Below are 26,486 nucleotides of genomic sequence, written 5' to 3'. Positions count from 1 at the left end.
TTAAAAGGGTCATGGACTTCGTTATATCATCCATTTACTCCTGCCATAGCTGTATTAAACTAATATTAAAGTAATAACCTCTTGAAAAAGATCCTGAAGGTTGTGTTCAACTCTCAAAAGAGGTCTGCTGTTGTGTAAGGTCCTTAAACAGAATTGTTCCAGTAAAAACAACCCACTCCATCTGTATGAAAGTGGTGGTTAAGCAACAAAGTTAAAATAATAATAATAAAAAATTTAATTATAATAAAGAAAACGACCCCTGGGAGGCCTGGAGGTACAGCCTTCATCTAATTACTTTACAATGGATTTCAGCAACAGAGAGACACATTGTAGCGTACGACTCCGCTTCGCAGCGTAAACCTGCAGAACCTACCTAACACTCGCACACAGTTTACACGCCCGTCACTAGAAGCTGTCACAGCGCAAGCGCTTTACGGCTTCCTCTGGCCCTTGTATCGCTGACATCTTCTGAGAAGCCTGGACAGGTGTCGTCGTGGGGTCTGTCCTTTGTGGGAAGTTTGGCAGCGAGTCGTAAAACGGACGTGGGCGGAGGCTCAAGGGGTACTGAGGGGAGCCGGGGTCATTTTTCACCCATTCACAGAACAGCTCAAGAAACTGTCCCATCAACCTAGGATTGCAGTTACTATACCTCCAGAAACAGCACTCAGGAAAGGCTCAAGGTAGGGCAGACACTGGGATCACCGTCCTAGACATCAAGGTGATGGAGAAGACAGCAGGTCCATGTGAAACATTATAGAAGGTCCCCCCCTCCCAACACAACACGGCTGGTTCATTATTAACCCCGTATGAGACTTGAGCTTTGGAGAGGGGTCAGATCTTTGTTGTTCAGGTGAGACAGTGTAAGTGAGAAGTAGGAAAGTGTGGCATGTTGCTGAGTATCTGTAACTCCATGCTGCCTGCTAATGCACAACACTAGGCTCCAGTTTCCTGCCGGGATGGCCGGGTTGCGGGTCAGGTCGACCTACCGCTGGTACCAGGTAGATCGGGTTCCACCCCATACTCCGACTCACAGGTGATTCCGCGCTGCCTGTGGCTGGGGGTCACAGCCACTGCCGAGAGATGCAATAATGCATAATTAACAGAGTCTGGACTGGCAGCTTCACTCTGCTTCCTGGGTCCACATGTCCACTGAGTTGCATCCCTTATCTTGCACCTTTGCTAAGGTATCTTAGTAATTCCAGCTGTACATACAGGTAAAATTTCACTTCGAACTATACACACTGCATTAGATAAAAGCATGTACAAAGAAGCTAAAAAAAATTAATCACACAAAAACATTTTCCATTGTAAGAAAAACAGTCAGACAATGTACATTTGTGAGCACGACTAAAATTAACTAAATTGAAATTATACATGGGCAGCTGCGTGTGTGAAAACAAATGACGTTGGGTTTTATGAGCCTGCGATTCTCCCTTCATCACACTGCCCATACTTCCCTGCCTCCCCAACCTACTCCCCGCCCTCCCAAACACCAAAGACGCTGCACAGCCAGAACGTTTGTTTGAATTACGTCTCAAATTTGCTTTCCCTCAATTTAGCTAATGAAAAACTATGTAATCGGGAAAAACTGCACAGTGACTCACAGCTAAGGGTGGGGGGACAAGGGATCACCACCTTCCTCTCAGTTCAACAGCCCTCCAATCCAGCTGGCCCACACCTTCCTTACAGGACAATGAAGGAAGTTTCATTAGTGCAGCACAATGCTGACTCTTGGGATCAGCAGTTTGACTGTCCACAGTGGGTGTCCTGTACTGTCCGTGTGCAGGTGAGCTCAAAGAAAGGCTTTCCCCAGACTCCTGCTGCTAGCAAAGGCCACTACCACTTGCACTATCCCCTGCAAAATCTTGTTTACATTTTTATTTATTGAACTGAACATAACACTGCACTTTATGCCAGAGTTTTGTTTGTTTTTATAGCTTGTTGTCGTAAATTTTTCGTAGTAGTAATACTATATGCTGTTCTCTGTGTTCACCTTGCGGTCCAGGAGAAAAGCTATTTCACTCCTATACATGTCCTAAACATATTGTGAGAATGACAGTAAAGTTGACTTTGACTATAAACATAGGTTAACATGCAAAAGAAGTTTGCCGGTTAAGGCCAAGATAGGGAACTATTATTTACATTTAATGTACATTTATTTGTTTAGCAGATGCTTTTCTCAGAGACACAATGGCTTCAAAGTAAAAGATTTGGGTCTAAAATAGGATGTGTTTAACATCACAGGACAGATTATTTAATAAAAAAAAATACATAAAATAAACATACAAATAAATAAATAAAATTGCATCCTCCCATGTGGTCTTGCTGACCTTTCTGTGAGCTATCTACGCAGCGCAGCAAGGCACGGGATTCTTTATTCAGCTCCCTGGACCAGTGTGGACCAGATTAGCCCTTGGAAACATGTCTCAACCCTACCATGGGTGGTCAGAGACTGGCAAGGCCTAGCTGTGTGCGGGGTGAGTCTATATAGTTCAGCCACATGTCCCTGCAGGTTCGGTGCAACACGGAGTTGAAGAGAGCCAAACAGTCGGCTGATGATTCTCATAGAACGCATATCGTAGCAGCTTAATTCAATACGACAAACAAAGCGAAGTAGAAAAATCCAGCTGTGTAGATGGGTAGAACTGTATGCGGTTTTGGATAAATAATAAAAAACACATAGCGAATGGAGAAAGGCAAACAAGACCGAAATGACAGTGTACAAAGATTCAAAGCCTAACAGCTGAGAGGCACAACAAGGAATGAGAAAGACACGCTTCACAGGCTACACGGACCAAACAAACAAGGCGCGCGCAGGCTTTGATCACAGCACATCAGAAGTAGAGGAGCTGTCGTCCACAATTCATTCTCGCTCAAACTGTCAATGAAACCAGGCCAAATTTTCGACTGTATTTATAGTTCCTTGCATCCTGGTGGCGGCTGCAGTTCCACATTTAGGGACAAACCCTGATTTGGTATTCTCTTCCATTCAGCCTCACAGCAGATCGCAGTAAGTGCCGTGGGCACCTTTTTTCTTTATTTATTTATTTCTTTCCACCACATGAATAGAAACAGATGCAGTAATATAGGTGGGGAATATGGGATTAATTTTGAAAAGGCCTGATTAGCGTGCTGTTGTCCTGGTATAATTGCATCTGGGTTTTCCCAAGGTCCTCAAGCTTTATTGCTGTCTGGCAGCTGCCCCGCCCTGTACCGCCCCATCCATCCCCCATCCTTCCCCATCCCAAGAGAGAGTCTCTCAGCCACTGGGCAGTGTTACCAGGACTCATCCATCAGCAGGTACCGTGGTGACAGCATCCAATGCATTCCACACTTCCAGCACAGTGTCCGTGGCTCCATAGTGACAATTTCACTGAGTTTGCAGCGATACCATTCACACAGCAACAGTAGCAATTAACTGGAACCACATTCTTCACATCCTGTTCAATAACTGTTTTAATCAGTTTATGCAAACAGTCGCAGAAAAAAAAAATCCGATTTGTCATCATACTTTTATCTCCTAACATAAGAACTTATTATGCCAAGTTGTTCTTTTCATTAACAATATTTTAAGTCATTTAGCAAATCTGACAGTATAAATAGCAGCTCCAAGAACCACTCAATATACAAGTCATTTATAGTATATGTAAACTACATAAATATGTATTTCAGTATGAAAACAGACATACATTAACATAAACATGATAAAAAACAAAAATAGAAGAGCAGCAAATGTAAGTTTAAATTTTATTTTTGTACTGTAAAATGAACAAGTAATTTGACTGTAACTCCTCAGAATGTCAACGCTCAATACATTAAAAAAAAAAAACCAAAAAACTTTTTAAACAGCTGAAGGAAGTGACATGATAATGAGCAATCTGTCTTGGCACAGAACGAACAGTCAAAAACAAGTCATTTACAGCTCAGAACTGTTAGCCTGCAAATGAAGACTAATATTCTAAGAACCCAGCATGCAACTCTGATACTCTTCCTGGAGTAGTTTACAGGACTCATGTACTGATTGGAGGCCCCTATCTAAGGACCCGGATAAGGTCCAATCCAATTCTGCGGCGCTGCATGTCCACACTGAGAACTCGGACCTCCACCCGCTCCCCAGGGCCTAGTGCCAGGCTGCGGCGCTGCAGGTCTGCTGGTAACTTGCCTGGTGTGATGTACTGCTTATGGATGAGACCTGAGCAGCCCACACCGATGTCCACAAAGGCGCCGAACAGCGTTGTGTTTTCCACGCGGCCTGTGAGCACCACGCCCTTCTGCAGGTCGCTCATGGACACGATGCCCTGCTTGAAGTCTGCCTGCTCAAAATCTGGGCCAGGGACAGGAAAATATGAAAAAGAGATTAAAATGGAGCAAGGCAAAAGGAATCAAATGCCACTTATCAATGCACACATCACTCTCGTCTGGAAAGAGCTGACGGGGGGAGAAGGACACGACTTCAGAGAGCTTTGTGTCTGCATAAAGCTTTCAATGTGTCCTGTGGGGAATTTCAAGATGTAACTAATGGAGACTTTAAGGTAGAGAGTCACTCCCAGGTTAGAGGAGGTGGGAGTTAAAGGTCCTGTCTGAACGTGCACATTACACCCCTTGCATCTTTTTTCCATCATCAAAACATCTCTTTCCTTCCCAGATGTGTCAGGCGCCACGGATCTGACTGGTAGTGTAGCAGAAGGACTCAATACTCTCACCCTTATATAGCATGTTGCTGTATAACAAAAACAACCACGATGACTTATAAAACACATATCCCTTTACCATACAGCAGACTTTTTATTCTGTACAAGGGTATCTTTGCTCATCACACAGTCATTTTACTTCCACAAGTATTTTATTCTGTACAGAGGCATCGGACATTTTGGGATGGAGATACTTTGTGTCTGAAACCCAAAAAGTTACTGTGTGGCTCTGGTAAAACCTAACATATTAAACTCTAAAATATTTATAAATAAAGTCAAAATCTAGTAATTGCATAAAGATTTTCTAGTGTGAAAAATTTGTTTGCGGCATTACACAGTGCCTGTAACAGCACTGAGAACAGGTTTATTTCAGAGAGCAGACTAACTCTGCTATGACGGGGACGGGTGAAATCCGCCACCCATGAACTTCTGACTGAATGCTTACTGAGAACAAGTCTCGTAATCAAACACCTCCTTAAGTCTAACGCATAACAGCATCTAGGAAACATTTTTACACTTTCAGCAGCCTTTGCACACTTCTTTCTTTATCAAAATACAAGGAAGCAAAACGACTGATAGCTGAGCAGCAGTAGCAGTTACAATTAGAGGTCAGGACACTTATCTCTTTTCAGTCTGAACAGATTAAACAGATTCACTTTCAGTCCAAGATCATATGCTGGTTACTGGTTACTTTACAGAAAGTAAACACATAAGTTAAGACTTTCCCCTGCATTTTATGCGAGTCAGGTATATTGATACAGGCATTACTGCCCGTATGTGTGCTGCACAGCTCTTCTTCAGCTTTGTATCTTTCTTATTTTTAGGAAGTAAATAATTATTCTCTCCCCCTCGCATGCAAATTCAAACAAATGGGCACGGCGATATGAAAGCAGGCAGATCTTCAATTACACAGGGACTGAGAGAGAGTGAGAGTGATCTCATAGCCTGCCACAGAAAGAGAGAAGGTAATGCTAAACCGGTCTGACGCTGAGGGCCTGGTGACGGCCTCCATCAACGGCTACTGAGGAAAGGTGAGCAGGGAACAGTCTTTAGGTGAGAGCCTAACTTACCTCGGGGAAATCAATACCAACTCCTTCAATAATTATTATTCTTGTCTACGGAAACCCATTCCTCCTTACCAAAACATCTCCTCTACATTGACATGTATTCATCTACTTCTCATTTGTACTTTTGGGTGGTAACCTCTGCAATTACCCCATGTTCCTGCACACTTCTACCAAAGGGTGGATTTTTCAGGACAGCACCATTTTGACCTCCAGAGAAAGGGGAAGAGGCTGGCAGACTCATCCTTGAACGGTAACCCCAAAATAGCAGTGGAGAAAGTTGATACTCTCCAGCATTAACACTGAAAAAATAGCATTCCTTTAATATTTCAAGAAAGCTGCAACACAGAGAAAAGAAAAAGTCCAACACAGTGCAGAAGCAAAATGGTCTTAAGTGCAACTCAGTTCCAGGATATCAAAGGAGTCCCAATGTGGTGTCCTGTGCTGAAGTCTTATATATAGGTTGGACTATGTCTTCCAGTTACATGAAACGAGTTCTCACACTGAACCAAACTTGACATCACACCAGGCGCTGATGCTTCATAGGGTAATTTGGACCCAAGTTGCTACATAGACATTGTCAACAGATCAATGCATCCTTTTTAAAGGCAACAACACAACAGATATATTACTGATGGCAATGTGTGGATTTCATGACGGTAGTAAAAAATTTTCCAGAAGTCTTGTAAAAATGCTGGTCTTCTTTCTGGAATTACATGACATTGTTCTTTGCATGATTTAATAATGCCCACAGTGATTGGGCAATGCATTTTAATTTGCCAAATAGTTGTGATTTAACCGCAATGACCTTTTGGGGTTTCAAATGCAATGCATTTCAAAAGCTAGATGATTGTTGCATGACCAAACAACACACCAAATAAATTTCAAACACTGCGCAAGACAGTAAAATCCAGAGGATCCAGTAATGGGCTTTGGACAGTCCTGCAGTCAGAATCCTACTTCCCCTATACTGTAATAGTGATGAGGCACTATTTCATATTAATCAATGTCAACAATTCATGAAAAAGTGCATTTAGTGCAGCAATCATCCAATGTTAAAGTGTATGAGGTCTAAACATAGGAAGTGGCATGCCTGTGAAAGCTTCAAGCAGAATACATACTGTGAAAAACCTTCAGTAAATACTACAGTCTATAAAACTAATGGCCATGTGGCAGATGGAGAGTTGAATGTAGTGTTTTGGCCCTGACAGATGTGCAGTGATGCTTCCCACACAGTGGCACAGCTCTTACTCTGACGGATATCGAAACTCGGAGGCTGCGTAAGGCCATCTACGATAAGCTGTAGCGTCTCAAGGGAGGTGTCCAGCGTCTTGGCCAGCTTCTCCAGGCTGTCACGCCGCAAGGCAGCCTCCACACGTTCTTTCATCTCCTGTTGGCCAATCTCCTCCATGCGACCTTCAATCAGAGCCAAGAACCTGGCCATGTGAAAAAGAAAAAATATATACAATCAAGAGAATTGACTACTGAACTTAGCATCCTAGGAGCTGAGTACAAGCAAGTCTTTCCAACTCTCCTTATACCACTCAGAGCTCACAATCAGACTTAAATGGGTTCAATTAAGACAGTTAAGTTCTATCAGCTAGTTCACCCACCAGCTGGAGCAAATGTCTCCTGGACTCGGCACGTGAATATCCATGTATGTAAAACATAAGCCTGCAAAAACCTCAATTTCAATTCGTCTCATTGTTCCCCCAACCGCTTCACTGCTATGTGACATAAAACAGGGTGTGTGCCTATTTAAGAGAGGATGTTTGAATGTGTCTCAGCACACATAAAAGTCTTTAAGCCAATAAATTATTTTGGTATCAGCATGTCTCCAGACTCCTCAGAAGCTCATGCACCAGCACCTGTGAGCCCCAGGAAGAACTGAATGTTCCAGCAGGCAGTCAGGTTCCAGTGCAGAGCATTATAACAGGCTGAGATGCGCAGGCACATGGCACATAACACACAACCAGTCAACGCCACATCCCCCACAGGGGCACATCTGCCTCAAGCATAAAGAGATTTCAATGCCATGACGGCATTTATAGCCAGGCAGGGAGAATGACAGGGAGAGACGGGGGGCAACTAGCAGGGGTGTTTGAAGGAGCACAGACAGAAAATCTGGAGCCTGTGGCTAATAAAGGCCTAGCTGGCACAGGTGACTGATACATGTTGCATATTGGGGCAGCGAGGCTGTTCTCAGCCTCATGGAAGCACATTGGAGTTAAGTCTGTCTACACCTCTAAGAGCACAATCTCAGCTGAAGAGGTTTATACTGAAGTGCAAAGGGGTGCCCATAAGATTTACCCTAAAAAGTGCCCTGCCAGCAAAGGGAAGCATAGACAAGTTTACTGTATGTACTGGCAAAGGAGTACAATGGTTATCTGGCACTGTTGCAGATAGGTCTGAACAAGCATCTAGCTCACTCTAGAAGAAGCAGTGAATGATATATGATAAATGAATGAGGAGTGAATGATAACCCACTCCACTCATCACTCACCTGGAGCTGAGTTTGAGCTCCCCTTCCAGCGCATGCTAAGAGAGGCAGGTTTGCATCCAAGAAGAACAAGCACAAACTGTATTTTCTAGGAGATGTATGTCGCTTTGGAGAAAAGTGTCTACTAAATGAATAAATGTAAGTAGGGAGTGAGGGGTAGTGAGAAGTCCTCTCAAAGTCCTGTCCTCGATGGGGAGAGGAAGGTCATACCTGCCAGAAGGAACTGGAGGAGAAGAGTGAATTCAGGTGGGGCTGGGGGTGACATGGACGGGACAAGGCCACAGCTAATGTGAGGGGAAAAAAGTAATTACAGCCTACATCTTGTGTCTTGAGGTCCCACTGTTCATAGTAGATTGGTGCTTGACATTGAGATGGCCCTGCTGTAAATTAGCTGCCTTCTGAAGAGCGAAGTCTGTCTCAGCAAGGCTTCTTGTATGTGAAAAATCAACAGGATCTTTTGAGCACCTTGTTTGACCGATTACTCAAACTTAATTTGTCCAGTGTCTTCTAACAGCTTCCCAAGCATGATCGGGTCCAATCATAAAGGACTACACTCTAGCAAGGTTCACAAATAACAGTCTCTCAGACTCACTACTCTGTCTCTGAACAGCATTCCACCACGAGCAAGATGAGCAGCGGCAGCCAGAGGTGCCTGCAGGAATGCAGAGCCGGGAGTTGGAATCCAGGACGCAGCTGAAGGAGGGGATGCGTGGAGTGGCGCCAGTGACACGCGTCTACTACCGTGACACCAGCTGAGGGACTGCAGCTGTCCTGTGTGTAACGGACAGAACAGGTGGGGCAAAGGCCACGCCCACTACACAGGAGGCTCCACTCATTGTGAAACCGCTGAGTCCCACCCACTGGCTTCAGAGTGCCTGCAGTGGAACGATCTATCCCTGCTGACCTTCAATACCAGAGATCCAAAGCTCTCGGTCCTTCCTGCCTGCTTCAGTTGCTCCCCACGTTCAACTTGTAATGAGGTACATCAAAACCCTAAGGGCCAATCCTCTACTCATCCTCCCAGGGAAAAGTGCATGGCTGGCAATGTGGACCTCAGAGGCATAACTCTACACTAGTTTTTTATGCAAAGCATATTGCAGCTGTGCATGTTCATGCCAGGTTTGGCTTGCACCCTTCCCCACTGCGCTTGTGTCTCCTCGTTGTCCAATACCAGCGACTCCCTCCAACTTAAACCAATACCATCTAGATTACACCGTCACTGACAATTGGTATTTGCAAGCTGGTGACATCCAAAAAATGTAATGGCTTGTGGTAAACAGTTCCAATAGGAGGACATTTTACAAAGAAAGTTTGTGTCATCAAGAACAACCAGTATATACTCTGCTGAAACAAGACTTTGTGGAGCACAGCTGATTAAGTTGAAGTGCCTGCTATAAACCTCAGGTAGCTCAGTCTTTTCTCTCCTTTGTTGGTGTTTTTGTACACGAAGCAGTGCGTGAACCATGCGACAGAAAAATCCACTGATCCATTTAAAATGGCCTTCATTTTCTCTCATTGCCTCCATCTCTCCCAGTGAATTTCAGACTTTTCTCAATCTGGCAGCAATGTGGCCATCATGTTGTGCTGGTCCCCAAAGTATCATTTTACAACTGGCAACAAGTGGGTCTGAAAGGGCACTTAGAAATGGGGGATCAATACCTACCCACAGACTGCAGATCACTGGGTTATAATGCACATCATTGATTTAGGCCTGTCTTGACAGCCATTACCAAGTTCAAAAGCGCAAAGGGACTGCTTGGGAGTCCAAACTTCATGGAGGACAAAAAAGTATATGCATTTAAAAAAAAAAAAAAAACATGCAACACAACCATCCACCGAGCTCTGTGACGCTCATCATGGTCATTGAAATCATACTTGGAAAAGTGAAAGCCTGCTCCTCCTGGCTGCCCACATGGCAAAGAAAACTTTGGGTTGATTTATGAACAGTACGGCCCTCATGGTATGGCGGCTCAGATTTCTGGAAGGGCTCTGCCTTGTGTTCTTGCCTGTATGTTTTTATTTAAGGTATTGTAAGCCCATATGCCTTTTTAAGGATCCTGCTTATTTCCGTTTCCCCCTTCCATAATGAAAACCAGTTTTGAACGGGAGAAAACATTTAGCAGGGTTTGGGCCTTCTTGTGTTGTATGTATATGAAGGGTGTGTGGGTGGGCAATTAAAAGATTCTTTCCAGATAGGCCTTATGGGGGCCAAGAGCTGTCCTCCCAGCCCTGACACACAATCCTTGTATGGTCAACACCACCATATCCCTCTTTTCACAGACATGCACACTTCTTACTCTGTTACTGTACCAATGCAATTCTCCACCAAGTGAAATCTGTTTGCTTTGTATGTGATAACTGCAACTACAAGAGTGTTGCACAATTCAAAACAGACAGGTAGCTGAAGCACCTTGTCAACCAATTAAATGCATTTCCTCTAGTGTAGCTGTGGTGCCATAGATCCTATTAAAAGAATAACTGTACTTCCACAGCGAGGGAAAAATAGCTGTAAGCCCTTACCTGTTGCATCATGTAGAAATCAAGTAGGCCAACAGAATTGCTCTCTTTTATTTTTTTTTTTTTTAACCATTACTTACCTGATTCCTTTCATCAAGGCAACGTACAGTTATTCACCCATTTACACCAGCTGGGCAATTTTTACAATTAATTAATTAATAAATTTGATTCAGGGTGGCTACCTTATTCATGTGTACTACAGCAGATGGAATTTGAATCCAGGTCCTTTGACTGGCTAACTTCTATCCTAGCTGTTGGACCCATCTGAATTGTGCTGCAACTAGACAGGTTAACCTGTTAAACCTTGAGCCCATACTGACGCCTACCTGGACTCTCCAAGGCCCCACTTACAACGATGATGGAAACTGTACAATATGGGACATTTTTATGCTTTTGTGGGCTGGGAGGTTGGGATGGGGGAGTGTGTGCTATGAGGTATCTACTTTGGCTGTGTTAGGGAAGTCGTTCCCAGAGGCTCAGCTCTGACACCGTTGCTGGGCTCAGGCTATCGGGTTCATCACATTAGAGCAACACGATACCCCATTACTCCCCGCCCTCCCGCACCTCGGAAATCAGTCGTAATGCAACACAATCGCTCTGAAAACGAAATAAGGCAGCCCTCACATTTGTGCGTATAGCTAAAATGGGTAATTGATTTAGCCGTGCCACCATCCTCTACCACCCACCAACACAGACTTCTCAATCAAAAGAATTAGCTGCTTCATGCAGATCTGCTGATGGAGCTGCTCTATTCCACAGGATCATTTATATTTTAGTATAAAATGCTCTGGCAAGTCAAACACACTGCAAATATGCTTTAATAAACAAATTTTTAACTGGCATTAAATGAAGGAGCAACTGACAAATTCAACTCACCTGCTAAAAATCACACGCTAGGTTTAACATCAGGCATGCAGAACCAGCAATACCATTGCTCGTACTGAATATAATTAAATCTGTTATACAAGTCAGTAGAAAAGGAAAAATGATTGTATTGCCCCTTATTTTACTTATATCAATATTTTCCCACAACCCGCTGTTATGTAATTCCTCCACTTCCCTGACAAACTGCAGGAACGCTAAAAAAATAAACATAGTGCCCTCAAATTTTCATACACGTCCTGCTTCCCTTAATCACGTGTTTGGCACACTTTTCCCCAATGCCAACGGTTGGAGCCGAGGACTGCGCTCGTTTATTTAGGCTCCTTAATTGCAGCATTTAGAGGCGGTAACGAGGGTTGTGGACCTGTACCTGGCAGAGAAATGGCTTACAGATTGTTGGGAATCTCTCAGCCTTGCCATTCTCGTTATAAAGCTATCCCTCAACTGTCTCAGCATGGATTTTGCCTTTTCCTTAGAGAGTGGCCCCCCACAAGCTCCTTGTCCCACCCAAACCTGCCCCCAATGACCCTAACACATTTTAGACACTCACTAAATGGAGCTCCAGTGTCAATCCTCCAGTAGAGGCCACTGCCGGCGGGCATGTCTGTTATCATTTGCTTACTGAGAAACTCCAAGAAAAACACTTCCTGCCATGTAATGACAATTGTAGTTTAGTGGGAACTCTGTCAAAGTACCATTTGGTAACGATACAGCGTGGCAATAATAAATACTAGTTCCAAGGCAACGTTTTCTGCCTGGTTTAATAGGCAATGAAGCAGAACAGGGAGAAACAAAAACAAACGGACAGAAAAGAGGTTTTTTTTCCCCACTTCTATGTATGAACATGACAAGAGGATATTTCCTCCATGGAGGGAGAAGCAGTCCTGTTTGATCCCTTTGAACACTGAGGTTGGCTGTCAGGGGATGAAGAATCAACTGCATAATGTTTCCAAATATGCCCACACTATACAATAAACACATGGTCACACACAGACAAATGGACAGACATACTGTATGGCTGCTTCCTCAGATGCACATATTCAATATACAGGATTCACTCAGGTCGTTCGCAATCAATGCAATTTATTTCTCTATAGTGCTCTTAACAACAAGGTAACACAGAGCAGTGATTATGAGAGCACATACTGATATTAAAAGAAAGCATAGCAGACAGAGAAGATAATTTGCTAGTGTACCGGTCACAATGAAGCCACTGGCAACTGAGAAAAAACAACAAAAAAAAACTCCCAGGCCATGGAATTCGGAGAAAAATAAACCTCTGTGAGACCAAGTACCAGCGGCAGAACACCCCTCATAGGTATTCCAGTGTATTGCTACAAACAGAGCCTGCTCCAGCCAACTACATACCTTAAAATTAGTTTCAGGTTAGAAGCTGTCCAAAGCAATGGCCCCAACAACATGTATGGCTATGAGAGTGACAGGCTGATCAGTCCACTTTCACTCCTGTCCACCAAAGACCCGTTCATGAAGATTGCAATGTGGTCACAGCTATATTGAAACAGAATTGTGTGCTTTGACCGTAAGTTGTGATCCATGGTCAACACAAAGAGATTAAAAGGGAGATGAAGAGGCAGTACAGCATGTTTTAAGTGAATTGGTGACTTTAAATGGCTCAGTTTGTGTGTTCCGGTGTATAGATGAATAGATGAGTGCAGGTAGTCTGTCCAGCATTGTATGTCATCAAGGATGAAAAGGTGTTAGCTAAATAAATTGCAGAAAAACATTTACTAAATGAATAAATGTAAATATTGAGAGAGAAAGAATAAGTGAGCCATCTAAGAAATGCAGCAGCTTCTGGAAATGCAGTGGCATGGTCTCACCTCTGTGCGATGCTGTATGACTCAGGATGGATGCAGGTCTGGTCCAGAGCATTCAGCTGGGGAGTTGCAAGGACACTGGTCTTCCCTTTCCCTTTTTTAGGAACTGGTTTCTCACTGACTGCAGCATTCTGAGACTTTGCTAGAGCACCACTACTGGGAGAACAGGGCAACATCAGCAGGTGTAACACAGCATTTAGGTAAAATTTTATTAAATAATGTAAGGATTTTATTTTGAGAAACGGAACGGAAATAACAGACTATTAGCAGCGAGAAGTGGGAATGATGATTGAAAATCAGCACTGCTGGGGTATTACAGTATCTCCACATATTGTTTTTGCTACTATCATATGGTGCCCTCAGGGCAGGTCATCTAGAAAGTGTGGTGCTCTGGTATTCACAGAAGTGATCATTTGGTTTGATGTACCTGCACAAAGTCTGAAAGTGCTCTGGGTTAATTCTGATGAATCCGGCACACTGCTGGAAGCTTTTGGGCCCCAGACCCTTGACTAGCTTCAGTTGCTCGCGGTTGATGAAGGGTCCACTCTTCTCCCTCCACTCCACAATGCTCCGTGCCCGGCCGGCATTCAGCCCTGCAACATGCCTTTGAGGTGGTGGAGGTGGCAGCATTACTGCTGAGTTTCTCTCATCTAAGTTCTTTCACTGTGTTTGTAAACTTACAAGGCAACTACTTAGTGTATTTTTATTAACTCTATAGTCCATTACCTCTCAGAGATCATCTACACATACCTACTGAAACTTCACTACATCAACCAATATTACAAAAAACAAAATTCCCAAAACTATTTTCCTCAGCTATTGCTCATCACTGCATAAGAAATGACAGTCTCTAATGAGTGAAGCTTTCTGGGATCAAACATCACTTAAAATTCTCACCATCGTTTCGATCTGACATTTTTATTTTAAAGAGAGCAAATTCCATCACCACCCGTCTTACAAAAAGAATCAACATAAATCTGGCAAAATCTTTATGAAAATATGGAAAAAAATTGTATTTGCAAAACTAAAGGAAAAAACATTTATGTGCAAAAACATAGTTAATACCCAAAAGGGGGAGAGATTAAACATCGTCCAACATCATGACACCAACTGAGCTTTCTGAGGTAAAATGTTTGTGCACTGCAGTATTAAAAAGTAAGTGAAAATGACAGCTTTGCCTAAGAAGTATAGCAGACAACACGTCACACTTTCAAAATGAATAATGAATTCAAAATATCTGAGTCCTGAACAAGGGGACTATGGGATTTACAGCACAAATGCTTTTGTGGAGAGTACCTAATTGAAATTCAGGTAAATAAATGACACAATGACAGCCTGAAAATGTCTGCTGACTTGGATGCAGTTAGAAGAGGAGAGGCATTTTCATGACAGCTCAGTTATGAGGCACCTCCTATTACATTTTCATATGGTTTGTCCAGGCCAAACAGAGATTAAAGCTAAGCAAACATGTTGTAATTATTCCCAAGCCACCTTGGAGGGCACATTTATGGAATAGGACCTTTACCCAGACAGCGCTGAGTGGACTGGTACGGAGCAAACGAAAGAGGTGGAGTCTTTTTGAAAGGGCCCTCTGGGCCCAGCTGGGTCCTGGCTGTCTGACTAAACTGGGTGCGCCGAACTGCCTGCGAGGGTGATGGCTGGTGGAAAGTATTCGGCCTACCTCAACAGGGTCTCGGAGCACATGTTAACGTCCACCCCCACAAAGCTGACGCACTCCTCCACTACTCCACCCAGAGCGGACTTCAGGGACGCCTGCGACATATCGTGCTGTTGAGGGGTGGGGGATGTGGCGGGAGGAGGGGGAAAAAAAATGAACACACACAACAACCATTACAACAGCCATCACATGTACACCCACTGCCTCCTGACAGCCCCACACCACCTTTCCCCAGCCTCGCCCATTTTGGCAAAGCCAGCACCAACAACACCGCACTACTCATGCCCAAATGTTCAGGTTTGTTATTTTCCCCGAGTGCCTTAAAAAGTATAAAGTCATTAAAGTTTCCTTGGACTCCAGTTCAAAGTGTTTGTGATTGAGTGTGTGTGGGGCACTAGATGACAGAGTACAGTATAGCAGAAACTGGAAAGAAGTGCACTTCTGTTGTCTTGCTGCATTTGCATTAATCTGCGTTCATCATAACACAAATACAAATAATGCCCAGCTTTGCATCCAGCTAATAGAAAGTGACAATATGACACTGCATGTCCACACGTGGAGGCTAATGGGCTGTTTATGAAAACACAAGTCATCCCTGCCTCATTTGCAAGGCTGACGTCACACTAACAGGCCCCCTGTCTGGACACGAGGGGGCACTGCAGGGAGGGCCGCCATTAACAGGGGAGGAGGTGGTTTCCCAGAGTGAAGGATTCATCACACCACAGTTCCCCCCCCCCAGTGCTTCTGTGGAAGGTGTGTTTGCAGGAGTGTGCTGCAGCGACAGTCGTGCAAACACCGTGGTTATAAATGCACTCCTGTTGTAGCATTTAATGAATGCCCAGCAGGAACACTTGCCTTTTTATGTTTAATAATGCAAAGCCTATACGCAGATACTTGTGTATACTGGTTCCAATGGTGGTACGTAACAAACGGACTGTACTCAAGAATTACGTGTTGGCAGTCTCCTCTTCTGTTGACGGAATGCACTTTTTGTATTGTTCTTTGAGATGTACAACAATTTGGAGAAGAGAGCCTGCTACCAAGGTGACTTACACTACTTCCACTGGGTCACTCATCCATACACCAGTGTAACACACTCTATCACTCACACACTATGGGTGAACCTGAACAGCATGTCTTTGGAGTGTGGGAGAAACCCACGCAGACACAGGGAGAACATGCAAACTCCACACACACTGAGTGGGGATCAAACCCATGTCCTCTCGCACCACCCAGGTGCTGTGAGACAGCAGCGCTACTCGCTGTTCCACCGTGCCGCCCTAACCCAACTCTATTCCTCACCCTTTGCATCTTGTACAGTGAGTTCCCTCCCTCTCTCATGCCTAAAACTTGCTCTGGGCTCCCATCATGTACAATGGGATCTTTCCCATTATACGCCAATAATAATTTGCATCTGATTGCAGGTCTCCAGCCATCCACATTTCTTAGAGCTGCAGCATAATCGGAAGGAACAGAGTCACCCCCCCGCACCATTTTGGTCCAGAGGCAAATGAGAATAAACACTGAATTCCTCATGCACGATGGGGCCCCTCGGGCAATCACTAAGGAGCAGAGGCATGCTGCAGTTATATACAGTCCCTTGCGGAAGATGTGCAGAACTGGGTTCTGGGGGTAAAAAAGAGCTGAGTAGATGATAGGGGGTCCCCTCTAGAGCCACAGACTTCAGGAGAAGTTGTGAATGTTTGAGCTCATTTTTCGCTGGATGCCTGCACGAACACTTCAAAGTCACCTAGCAGAGGCTTCACATTATGCAACACAAATATATGAAGTTAAACCAGGTGAACTTTTCATATTTTGCAAGGGACATTAAAAAAAGAAAAAAAAAGAGAAAAAACCCAGAGAAAAACAATCCAAAAATGACAAGATTACAGTGAGGGGATTTGGATTAGACTTTGTCAATTTCACTAAAAGAGCCCGTAAGCATATGGAGCAAATCGATGGCATCCCAACAAAAGGAGGTTCAGGCAAGCTGTGACAGCAGTCCATTTTCCACACACATACAGGAAGCATGTAATGACATCACCTGATCGCACCTCTACTACTTTTCACCACACTCCTTTCAGTGAGAAACACTGAAATAGACATCACTTGATTTAGTCACTGGACAGGTTCTATGAAAGAGATATATATAAGAACCCTAGGAAATGACTAGGTCAGTGCACCAATTAAAAACAAACTGGAAAGTAAAAAAAATTTGAAATTATTTATTATTAAATTATTTTAATCATTAAATACTCTGCTGATTTTATAGTAATATAATTAATACAATTAATACAATTAATATAGTAATGGGGTAAGAGAGATACTTCAGTGTTTCCGTGAACTGCAACAAAAATGTACAGGGCAGGAAAAAATTACGGCAAGTCTTAAAATGAACAATTTCTTTAATTTTATAAAAATCTACATTTTTTTTATTAAGTGACATATTTAAATAAAATACAACTTCAAGTGCAAACTATGAGTGTGAAGGAGCCTTTAAGGCTGAAAATGGATATTTTGACACCAAGTTGCTAAACACCACCAATGTTTTTCGAAATTCACTTTTTTGTAAAATATAAATAGAAAAGTGGTATTAAGGCAAACATTTGTATGTCATAGGATGACACTTAATAAATTACATTTATTAATTTAGACGATGCTTTTCTCCAGAGCAACTTACAATGTCAAGTTACTTACAATTACTTATCGATTTATACAGCCGGGTAATTTTACTGGAGCAATTTAGGGCAAGTACCTTACTCGAGGGTACTATAGGTGCAGGCGGGGATAAAACCTGCAAGCTTTGGGTCCAAAGGCAGCAACTGTAACCACGATGCCAACAGCTGCCCCTTAAGACTGGGTATATATAGAATCCTCAAGGCAGACTATTGAATTGAGGATTTTAATTAATTGAGTTACTTCAGGGATCATTTTAGCCCTAATGTGGAGACAGTATATATACACACATAGTTATATAAACTGTAATAAAAATCTACATTAATTTTCATCCCTTCATTCATGAATTGCTTTCACCTGCCGAACTGTCAGGGTACATGACTGACTGTCATATAACCAGATTACATGACGGGTGAATAATGGGTATAGGACCAGAGAAACTAAAGACACCCTTAACTCCCAAATGTAAATGGAAATAAAAACAACAACATTAAAGACTTCAAAAATTAAATGTGAGCGTAATACAGCAAACATGCATTAATAACCCTCGGGCAGGCTATGCAAAGTCCCAGTCTATTATGAAGCACATAAACTGAACATTTGGGTTAAACAGCTGACTGATATTTCAAACAGCTGTTGCTGGATTAGTTTATGTAATAACTTTTTTTTTTTAATGCGCAAAGATGAGGTTATAGCAAACGAAGCTGAGTCAAATTCAATTCACACACGGCCGGAGAAATATTTTCCTTTTCGTAGAACTTTATCACAATAGACGTTCCTGGAAAACAAATCACTTGAGAAAAAACAGCTTCTTATACCAAAACAGGTGTAATTTTCTAACAAAAAAAGGAAGACAAACAAAAGGACATGGAATTCTCATCTTTTCAACACACTATAAAAATAAGCAGTTTTCAATTAGTTAGACAACTATAATTACGCTTCTCATAATAACAGATGTTTATCATAATAACTATTCTTTACATAAAAAAAGCCACAAAAATACCACTAGGGGATTTCAGACTTTTCAACTGCACATCTTGCAAAAACAGAAAATTATACATACACACAATATTTCATTATACTTAACATCTGAAACGAGACGAGAACATCCTTTTATCCTGGTAATGGGATTTATGTGCATAATAACATGGCTTGATCAGAGGAGCTCGCCAATAACCTGTGGATCACACAGAAATCCACTGCCAAAAATAAGTTAAAAAGAATTATGGGCAGAGGTAGAACAGCAATTTAAAAGGTGGGCATTTCGACTCATGTGCTTCAATTGGGAAATCCCTTTCAATTAAACTTTATTAGAGAGAAAGGCTCTACCTGTACAGTGTGATGAAAGAGAAGAGCTGACAGGTAGGGTGCTCTCTGAAGTGCTCAGAACTACCTCACTTCATCTCTCTTTTTGTCTCTCTCAGACCTCATCTTCTGAAGACTGTTTGCTGTCCCTTCTTGTGCCTGTTTATCTACGTGACTTGCAAACGGCAAAGCAGAAGATCAGGAAGGAGATCACGCCAGCTGTACCAGCTGCCAGGGCGACAAGCAAAGAGGCTTGCAGTTACACAGGTTTACACACCCTGCTCAGTGTATACCGTACACACCTGACCTCAGTGGACCTTATATTGCAAATACAGATGCTCTTCAACTTATGATGGTTCAACTTACGTTTTTTTGACTTTACGATGGTGAGCTGGTGATAGATATTCAGTAGAAACCGTACTTCAAACTTTGAATTTTGATTTTTTCCCAGGCAAGCGATATGTGGAGCGATACTCTCCTGCAATGCTGGGCAGCGGCAGCAATCCGTATCTCCCAGTCTGTCACACAGAGGTGTATATTAGGGGTATTAAATGCATTTTTGACTAAGGATATTTTCAAATTACGATAGGTTTCGTGGAACGTAACCCCATCGTAAGCCAGGGACCACCTGTATACAACACTGCTTCTGGTGCTTAACAGAAATGTATAGGATATCGCCACCTTTCAAGCATGGAAAGACCATTTTCACTGTGAATGCTGTCTTTCATTTTATATACTTGTAACACTTGGGTATCATACGCATCACTTGTAAGACAAAGAACAACTCGCTTTGTAAATCCCTTTGGCATGGCTTTCACTGCGCTCATGGGATGTGTGGCAAAAAATAAGGACGATAAGATAGGGAAAAACTGCCTCCGTCTTCACTGAACACACACACCAGCATGCTCAACATGCAGAGCAAAATGAGTACAATAATAAACAGTCAACGGCAAAATTTATTTTCACTGAGTAGTGCTGGCTTCCTTTGAAAGTCATGTTGGATTTGACAGATTTTACAAATGCAAAGAAAAGAGACAATATAAGGCAGACACTGGGGTCCAGATGAGAGCAAAATTACACTCCAAGTCGGGCAAATGGCAACAGTGGATCATATGGCTAAGGCAAGTTTCTGTGAGGGGGGTCTGGGATAAGCAATTACCTTGAAATGATTATCGTCTCAGAGAGTTTACTTTGTAACGTGATCAACCACTGAAAAACAGCCCTTGTAAACTAATAACAACCTGTTAGCAGATTGCACTTTTTTTCAAAAACTGCATGTGTCTCAAGTAAAAGTGTGGCAGAAGGGGCCTGTTTTTTCCCAGTTGTCCATATGGGAAATATTTATTTAAAAAAAAAAAAAAAAGCCACATTATAGGGATGAAATGCAGGCAGTATGGTGTCACAGAGAGTATCGCTGCTGTCTCATAGCAGCTGGGTGGTACGAGAGGACGTGGGTTTGATCCCCACTCAGTCTGTGTGGAGTTTGCATGTTCTCCTCATGTCTGTGGGGGATTCCTTATGGTTCTCTGGTTTCCTCCCATAGTCCAAGGACATGCTGTTCAGGTTCACCTCTAGTGTGTGAGTGACAGAGAGAGTGTGTTCCACTGATGTATGGATGAGTGACCCAGTGGAAGCAGTGTATCTAGCAGTGTAAGTCACCTTGGTGAATAAGGTGTGTGGGCTGATAACACTACATAGAGTCCATTGGAAGTCGCTTTGGAGAAAAGCATCTGCTAAATAAATAAATGTAAATGTATATGCAGAAGGAATCAAAACCTGGCATGTAGAAATGTATGCCCAAGAGTGAGGAATCTTCTACACAGAGGGGGGAAAAGCAGCAGACTGACAAAATGTTTTCTTTACACCCCAGCCTGCCAAGACATTTTAGAAAACCTCATCGTGTTTAATGGAAAAATCAGAAACAGCCTAGGAGCCATGGAGAGTGAGGGCGAGAGGGAGACCGCAGGAAAAGAGAGAGAGAGGGGTACGAGAGTCGAGTTTTAAAGGAATAAATAAAAGGCAGAAACTAGATCTTACTCGTGTACTGTGTCACTGGGGACTTGCTCGACACACCAAGCCCGCTTACTCCCGAATAAGCGTTCTGACAGACGACCAAATAGCTTGTTACTGCGTGTTATTGGACACCAAGCACTGACCACCACACGGGCATATTGAACGAGAATGTGGGTATTTTCCACCAATAAATACTGCAGTCAGAACAAGTCTGACGTATGTCTCCCTCTAAAAAAATAATTATCAAAAGAAATGGTTATTCGTACACAAATCGATAGCCAACGTGTCAACAATTACAAATACATTTCTTTAAAAGGACTACAAACATTTTGCTGCTTCGTGGATTTTTGATGAACATCTGTGTTATTTGCTTTTAACTGGACAGGGTTAAATATAAAATGGTGAAAACGTTAGTGTTTCCCATGTTTTTTTCCTGAACATCCAGCACAAAGAATGAGTTGATGTTTTAATACCAGGAACCCACAATTTGTGCTCAGCACACAGCAGCACTGTTAACTGCTGCCCGGGATCCCACCGCTTTGATGTGTTTGGGTTTGGAGTGCTAATGTAAGTGTATGCTAGGGTTAGGGAGAGTCCAACACCAAACCAGATGGAAAGTTTGCGAAGGAAAAGAATAAAGGGGGGGGGGGGTAGGAGCCCAAATGAAAGAACAAGTAGCGGGAGGCGAAGCAAACGTGGATAAGAGAGCATAAAGGAGAAGAGAAGGAGTGACGTGACATAAACAGGCAAAGCAGAGAAGGAGCTGAAGAAAGGCTTAGGTCCCAGGAAGGCTCAGCTCTGAGCAGCGTTTCGCCTCTGCCTCCCCAACAGAAGCCTGGTGACCTGATTGACAGGCAGATGAACAAGACTGACAGGATCAAGTAAGAGGATGACTGACAGCTGCCACATAGGAGGAGAAGTGGAAGGGGGTGAGCGTGTGCTGAGTGACCCAATGCCACAAACAGGCAGTTGACACTCGGGAAGGAAGTTTGATGGGGGGGGCGTTAGCCTCTTTGGGGGACTCAACTGCCAGAAGCCCTCCAGAGTGACACAGGCTCAGTGTGTTACTCAAGTCCCCAGCTTCCATTCGCCACTGTTTCCGTGATTCTCGACAACCAGGAACTCCAGGGGTCTCTTTTTTTGCCTCACCTGCCAGACAACATTATTTATTGTTTCTTAATGTGGTGACATTCAAACTTCAAGAGACAAATCACATGGGCTACCTCAGCATGGAAATCAAGCAGTCCTGAGACATCCCAGCCTCTCCTCTGCCAGCAAGGGACCATGGACTAGACCATGGCTACTGGAAGTACCGATAGAACTTAACCTGAGTGAAAGCATTCCTTGAGTAAAGTTTGCGTCTTTGTTTCCCCATTAAAACAAATACTCAAATACAAAAGCACTTGTGAAACTGACCTCGGACAACAAAAAGGAAACCTAAGTGGGAAACAACTGAAACCTCATTACAAGGAGTTCTTGCTGACCTTTACTTGAGAGCTCACCATTTTTCCACCAGAAGCACATGCAAGAAAGGTTTTTTCTTTTCTTTTTTTTTGAAATCACCTGTGTCTGTTTAATATTACCGTAGTACACATTCCTGTTTACGTGCTAAGACACCAAAATATGCGGATCAATGATACGTAAGTAAATACCAAAACTAAGAAAGAAAAGGTGAGCTGTGGCTTTAATTCACAATGGGTTTCAACATCGGATCACGACATCCTTGGAGAGTAAATCTCGAATTCTAAACCTACGTAAAGGTGATCCAGCTGCAAGACGATAGTCACACCCATGAAACCTAAGCGAGTAAATATGCGGGACAGAACCTGATAAGCTGAATTTCCTCTTTTATTCCGCCAGAGACATCATTTCCCGGAGGTCAGTTTTAGAATTGGCTGGGGATTCACACAGTCGGGCTCGACAAGTGTATCAAGTGTTAACTCTCGCCATTCCCGAGAAAGACAGCAGAGGACACCTTAAAATTGTCCCCTTTAGGCAAGTTCATCCTCAGTGCAGGAATGCACACTCATTACCTACCCATCAATCAAGGGGCTGGAAAAGTATTTTGAAAACCCCGCGCAACTTCTGTCAGCCCTCCAGGGGGTGGCGGAGTCACTTACAGGGGAATGCGCTAATTTATGACCGCGAACAGTGTCGCTCTCGCTGGAGAAGATGAGAACCCAGAGGACCACTAAATGAGGGAACTAGAGAGCCATGAATGATGCAATTCAACGGCGAGGTCTCCAGAACGGTTAACGGTGAAAAATCAAGAAATTTGAGAAAACGGATCAGTACCTGGAAAACAATAACCTGGTCACACTTATGATGATGGCAATATAACTGGGAAACACTACGTAAGGAATAATAACAATTTCTCAAGTGATACACTCCATTTATGTTGAAATTTTAAAAACTGACCTTTTTTCTTGCCAGCAAATAAGGGTGACTAAAGCAGGTTTTTCGGACTTTCGGAAGCTCTATTCCAACTGCGTTTACGAAATAGACTGGCCTACACAGACAAAGATATGCCCAATAAAGCCAACGTACATAAACACACAGTGAGACGCAGGAGGCTGCAGAGACCGCAAAGACATGCCTGTCAGCAGAGGAGCAGATGTGAGCCCTTCCAGTATTTTTGCTCCGGCTTTCATCTCTCATTGACAAAATCCATCACCCTCATCTAGCTTCTCCACATCAACTACCATGAGACCCCATCCATAACCCCTGCAGTTTTCTCTTACTTTTCTCACCATACAACTGAGGACAGTTGGAAGCAATAAAAGGTGCCCAAACTGTGCTGACTCTACAGCTAAATGAGAAATGTGTCCACTCGCACCTGATTGTCAGTCATATCTCTGATCATTCTCCATGCCTATGTGCCACGTGAGCTGGACTGACAGCTGAACCTTGACATGTTAATTTAGAATGGCAGTTAAGAAGACAAAACACTCCACAATTAAAGTAATCGCAAACTGGACTTAGGCAAATGTGGGGCAATTTTTTTTTTAAAAAAAAAAACACATTTCCATTCGTAAACACAAGGAGGCCCTGCTGTGCTCGGGTTAGGACCCCCCCACCCCACCACCACCGCCACCACACTCCCCATCCTGACCTGTACAGAGTACCACGATTAAATTCAGGTGCAAGGTCCTGTTTGAGTTGGACAGACCCCAGCAGCAGAACAAAGTGTGTCTGTCTGCACTCGGCGGCCCCAGCCTGTGGAGTTAACAGCTTTTTATGAAAAGCTGCCATTCCAAGATGTCAATCAGCCGCCAGGCCGCGAGGGGGAACCGCTGCAGACCTAACCAGCTGCAGGCTCGGAAAACATATTTCAGGGAAAGTGGAAACACAAAAGATGTTTGAACGGGATCCCTTTACATCCCACCCTCCCTCTCCACCCCCATGTAACTAGAGACACACACTTTCACACAACTTTAAAGCACCCTCCTCCTCCTCTAACAACACAAGAGAAAATTGCATGTAGTGTCTTGAAAGGGCTATATGTGGCTGTGTTGACTGATAGGGAGCCATAATGGCGTTCTCTATTTGGGGGTCTGAAGGCTATAACTGTGCAGCAGTGAGTCAATGACACCCTCATAAACAAGCTTGCTGCAGACTGTCTGAAACAGTGCAATCCGTTGAGCCCTGAGTGACAGCGGGGTGTTCCGACTCATTCCATCACATCGCCCTAGGAAAACCGTTTTTTTTTTTTTTTTTTTTTTAAAAAAAAAAAAAAAAAAAAAAAAAAAAAAAAAAATAGGGATATGAAACTAAGGGTCACTGTATAGCTGAGATTACAGCTTGATGCTCCCAGCACAATGTATGCGGATTCATGCGTGTTGTGCATTTTGCGTACATACGCAACTCCGGAGTCCTGACAAGTCCCACTGCTGTTTCAAGGGTAATGTTGAGCATCTTAAACAAGTTTAAGGCATTTTTATAAACACATGTAGACAAAATGCAGCACGCCTTGACATTTTCTGAAAAATAAGTAGAGGAATAAATAACTTAGAGCCAGGAGGTGGAGGACACACACACACACACACACACACACACACACACACACACACACACACATATATTATATATAAAACAGTCCCACCTTACACCAATGGAAGAGGTCTCATAGGGACCTGTTATTGTTGCTCAAAACTGCCCGCTGGTCCAATCTCAGGACCTGTCATCTTCAGGACCCCTAGGGTGGTTGTTTGATTTTCTAGGTAGATGTGGGGGGAAGCGAGCGCATTTCGGACCCTGTTGAGCTTCCAGTGCTCGGGGGAGGGAGACGGGTTTCCCTCATGCTGGAGGTAATGAGCCTGGACAGTCGCCGAACTCCTTCGCAGCTCGTAAACGTGACATGGCGTAATAGTCACCTGCAGGAGTGCATGCTGGGCCATTTGGATAAAGGCATGGGAGGGCAGGGGGGGAGACCAGCCAGTGCTCAGGAAGAAGTAACACGCTCCGCACCTCACTGACAGACACACTTTGCCCTCATTTCAACAAAGTCATTTTGCGAACTTAGAGGAGTTTCTTTCCGCAGATGACAGAGGATTAAATCAGTAAGTGGTTCCACATAAACAGCTAAAATTCACAGACAAAGCACTAGTGAGATTAACTCCTGTCTGCAATAAACCATCAGGAGAATAATTGCGTCGTACAATTCACTGTACTCCATAAAAGTAAATATGCACATGTATACATTTCTGATATTAAATCACTACTTTGCTATCATATAAATCGTTGATACATGCGAAAGCTTAAAAACATTAACAAAACCTACTTTCGTAGAAATATCAAACGTATGTTTTTGAAGCTTACCGCTACATCGTGTTCCTCTATATCTGAGTTTAAATATGAAATATTTAACTTCTGGATAAATAAACACAGTCTAAGCTTTGCTGTAATATTCTAAGGTCTAACTAGCATGATTATTAGCTTTTGGGAAGGGGGGGTGCAGTTAAGGGGGTTGTCTCAATGCACCCAAAATTACATGTTGAATACAAAAGACAATAAAAAGGAGGGAAATGTAAAACGTACAAGAGGACTAGTGACACAGGACCAGGTTTCAATTCAATCCTGAGGCATGGGGCTCATTTAAAGCCAATCTGTGAAAGCAGACGTGGGCCGTAAACAGGCCGTAAACAGCCCCTAAAGCCCATTTCTCACGTTCCGCCAGAAGATCCCTATGGAAGAATGAGCCCATTGTGTGCCCCAATTTCAGTGTAATGAAACACAGGTACCTCTGGCAGGTGTTTACTGCCTTGTTGCAGTTTCAACCAAAAGCATTTGTGATGATGCCTGGCAGGTGGAAATTTTATTGTA

At 43.3% G+C, this 26,486-nt stretch overlaps 1 protein-coding gene across 4 annotated transcripts in view; it reads right to left on the bottom strand.

The window, feature by feature from the left end:
- Nucleotides 1-3,733: 3,733 nt before the first annotated feature.
- srbd1 (S1 RNA binding domain 1) overlaps nt 3,734-26,486 on the bottom strand; it is a 74,797-nt gene continuing 52,044 nt past the window's right edge. For 3 of the 4 annotated variants that reach the window (XM_018725070.2, XM_018725068.2, XM_018725069.2), the window contains exons 17-21: nt 15,174-15,280; nt 13,920-14,096; nt 13,496-13,648; nt 7,007-7,191; nt 3,734-4,324 (exon numbers count right to left, since the gene is read on the bottom strand). In XM_018725070.2, the coding sequence (XP_018580586.2) occupies nt 4,032-4,324; nt 7,007-7,191; nt 13,496-13,648; nt 13,920-14,096; nt 15,174-15,280 (915 nt within the window). In that variant the 3' untranslated portion in view covers nt 3,734-4,031. The remainder of the gene's footprint in view (nt 4,325-7,006; nt 7,192-13,495; nt 13,649-13,919; nt 14,097-15,173; nt 15,281-26,486) is intronic. The other variant, XM_018725071.2, reaches the window with a different exon arrangement.

This window comes from Scleropages formosus, chromosome 8 (assembly GCF_900964775.1).
Source record: "Scleropages formosus chromosome 8, fSclFor1.1, whole genome shotgun sequence".
Lineage (NCBI taxonomy): Eukaryota > Metazoa > Chordata > Actinopteri > Osteoglossiformes > Osteoglossidae > Scleropages > Scleropages formosus.
The sequence above is the reverse complement of the archived record's forward strand: the minus strand, read 5'-3'. Positions and strand labels throughout refer to the sequence as shown.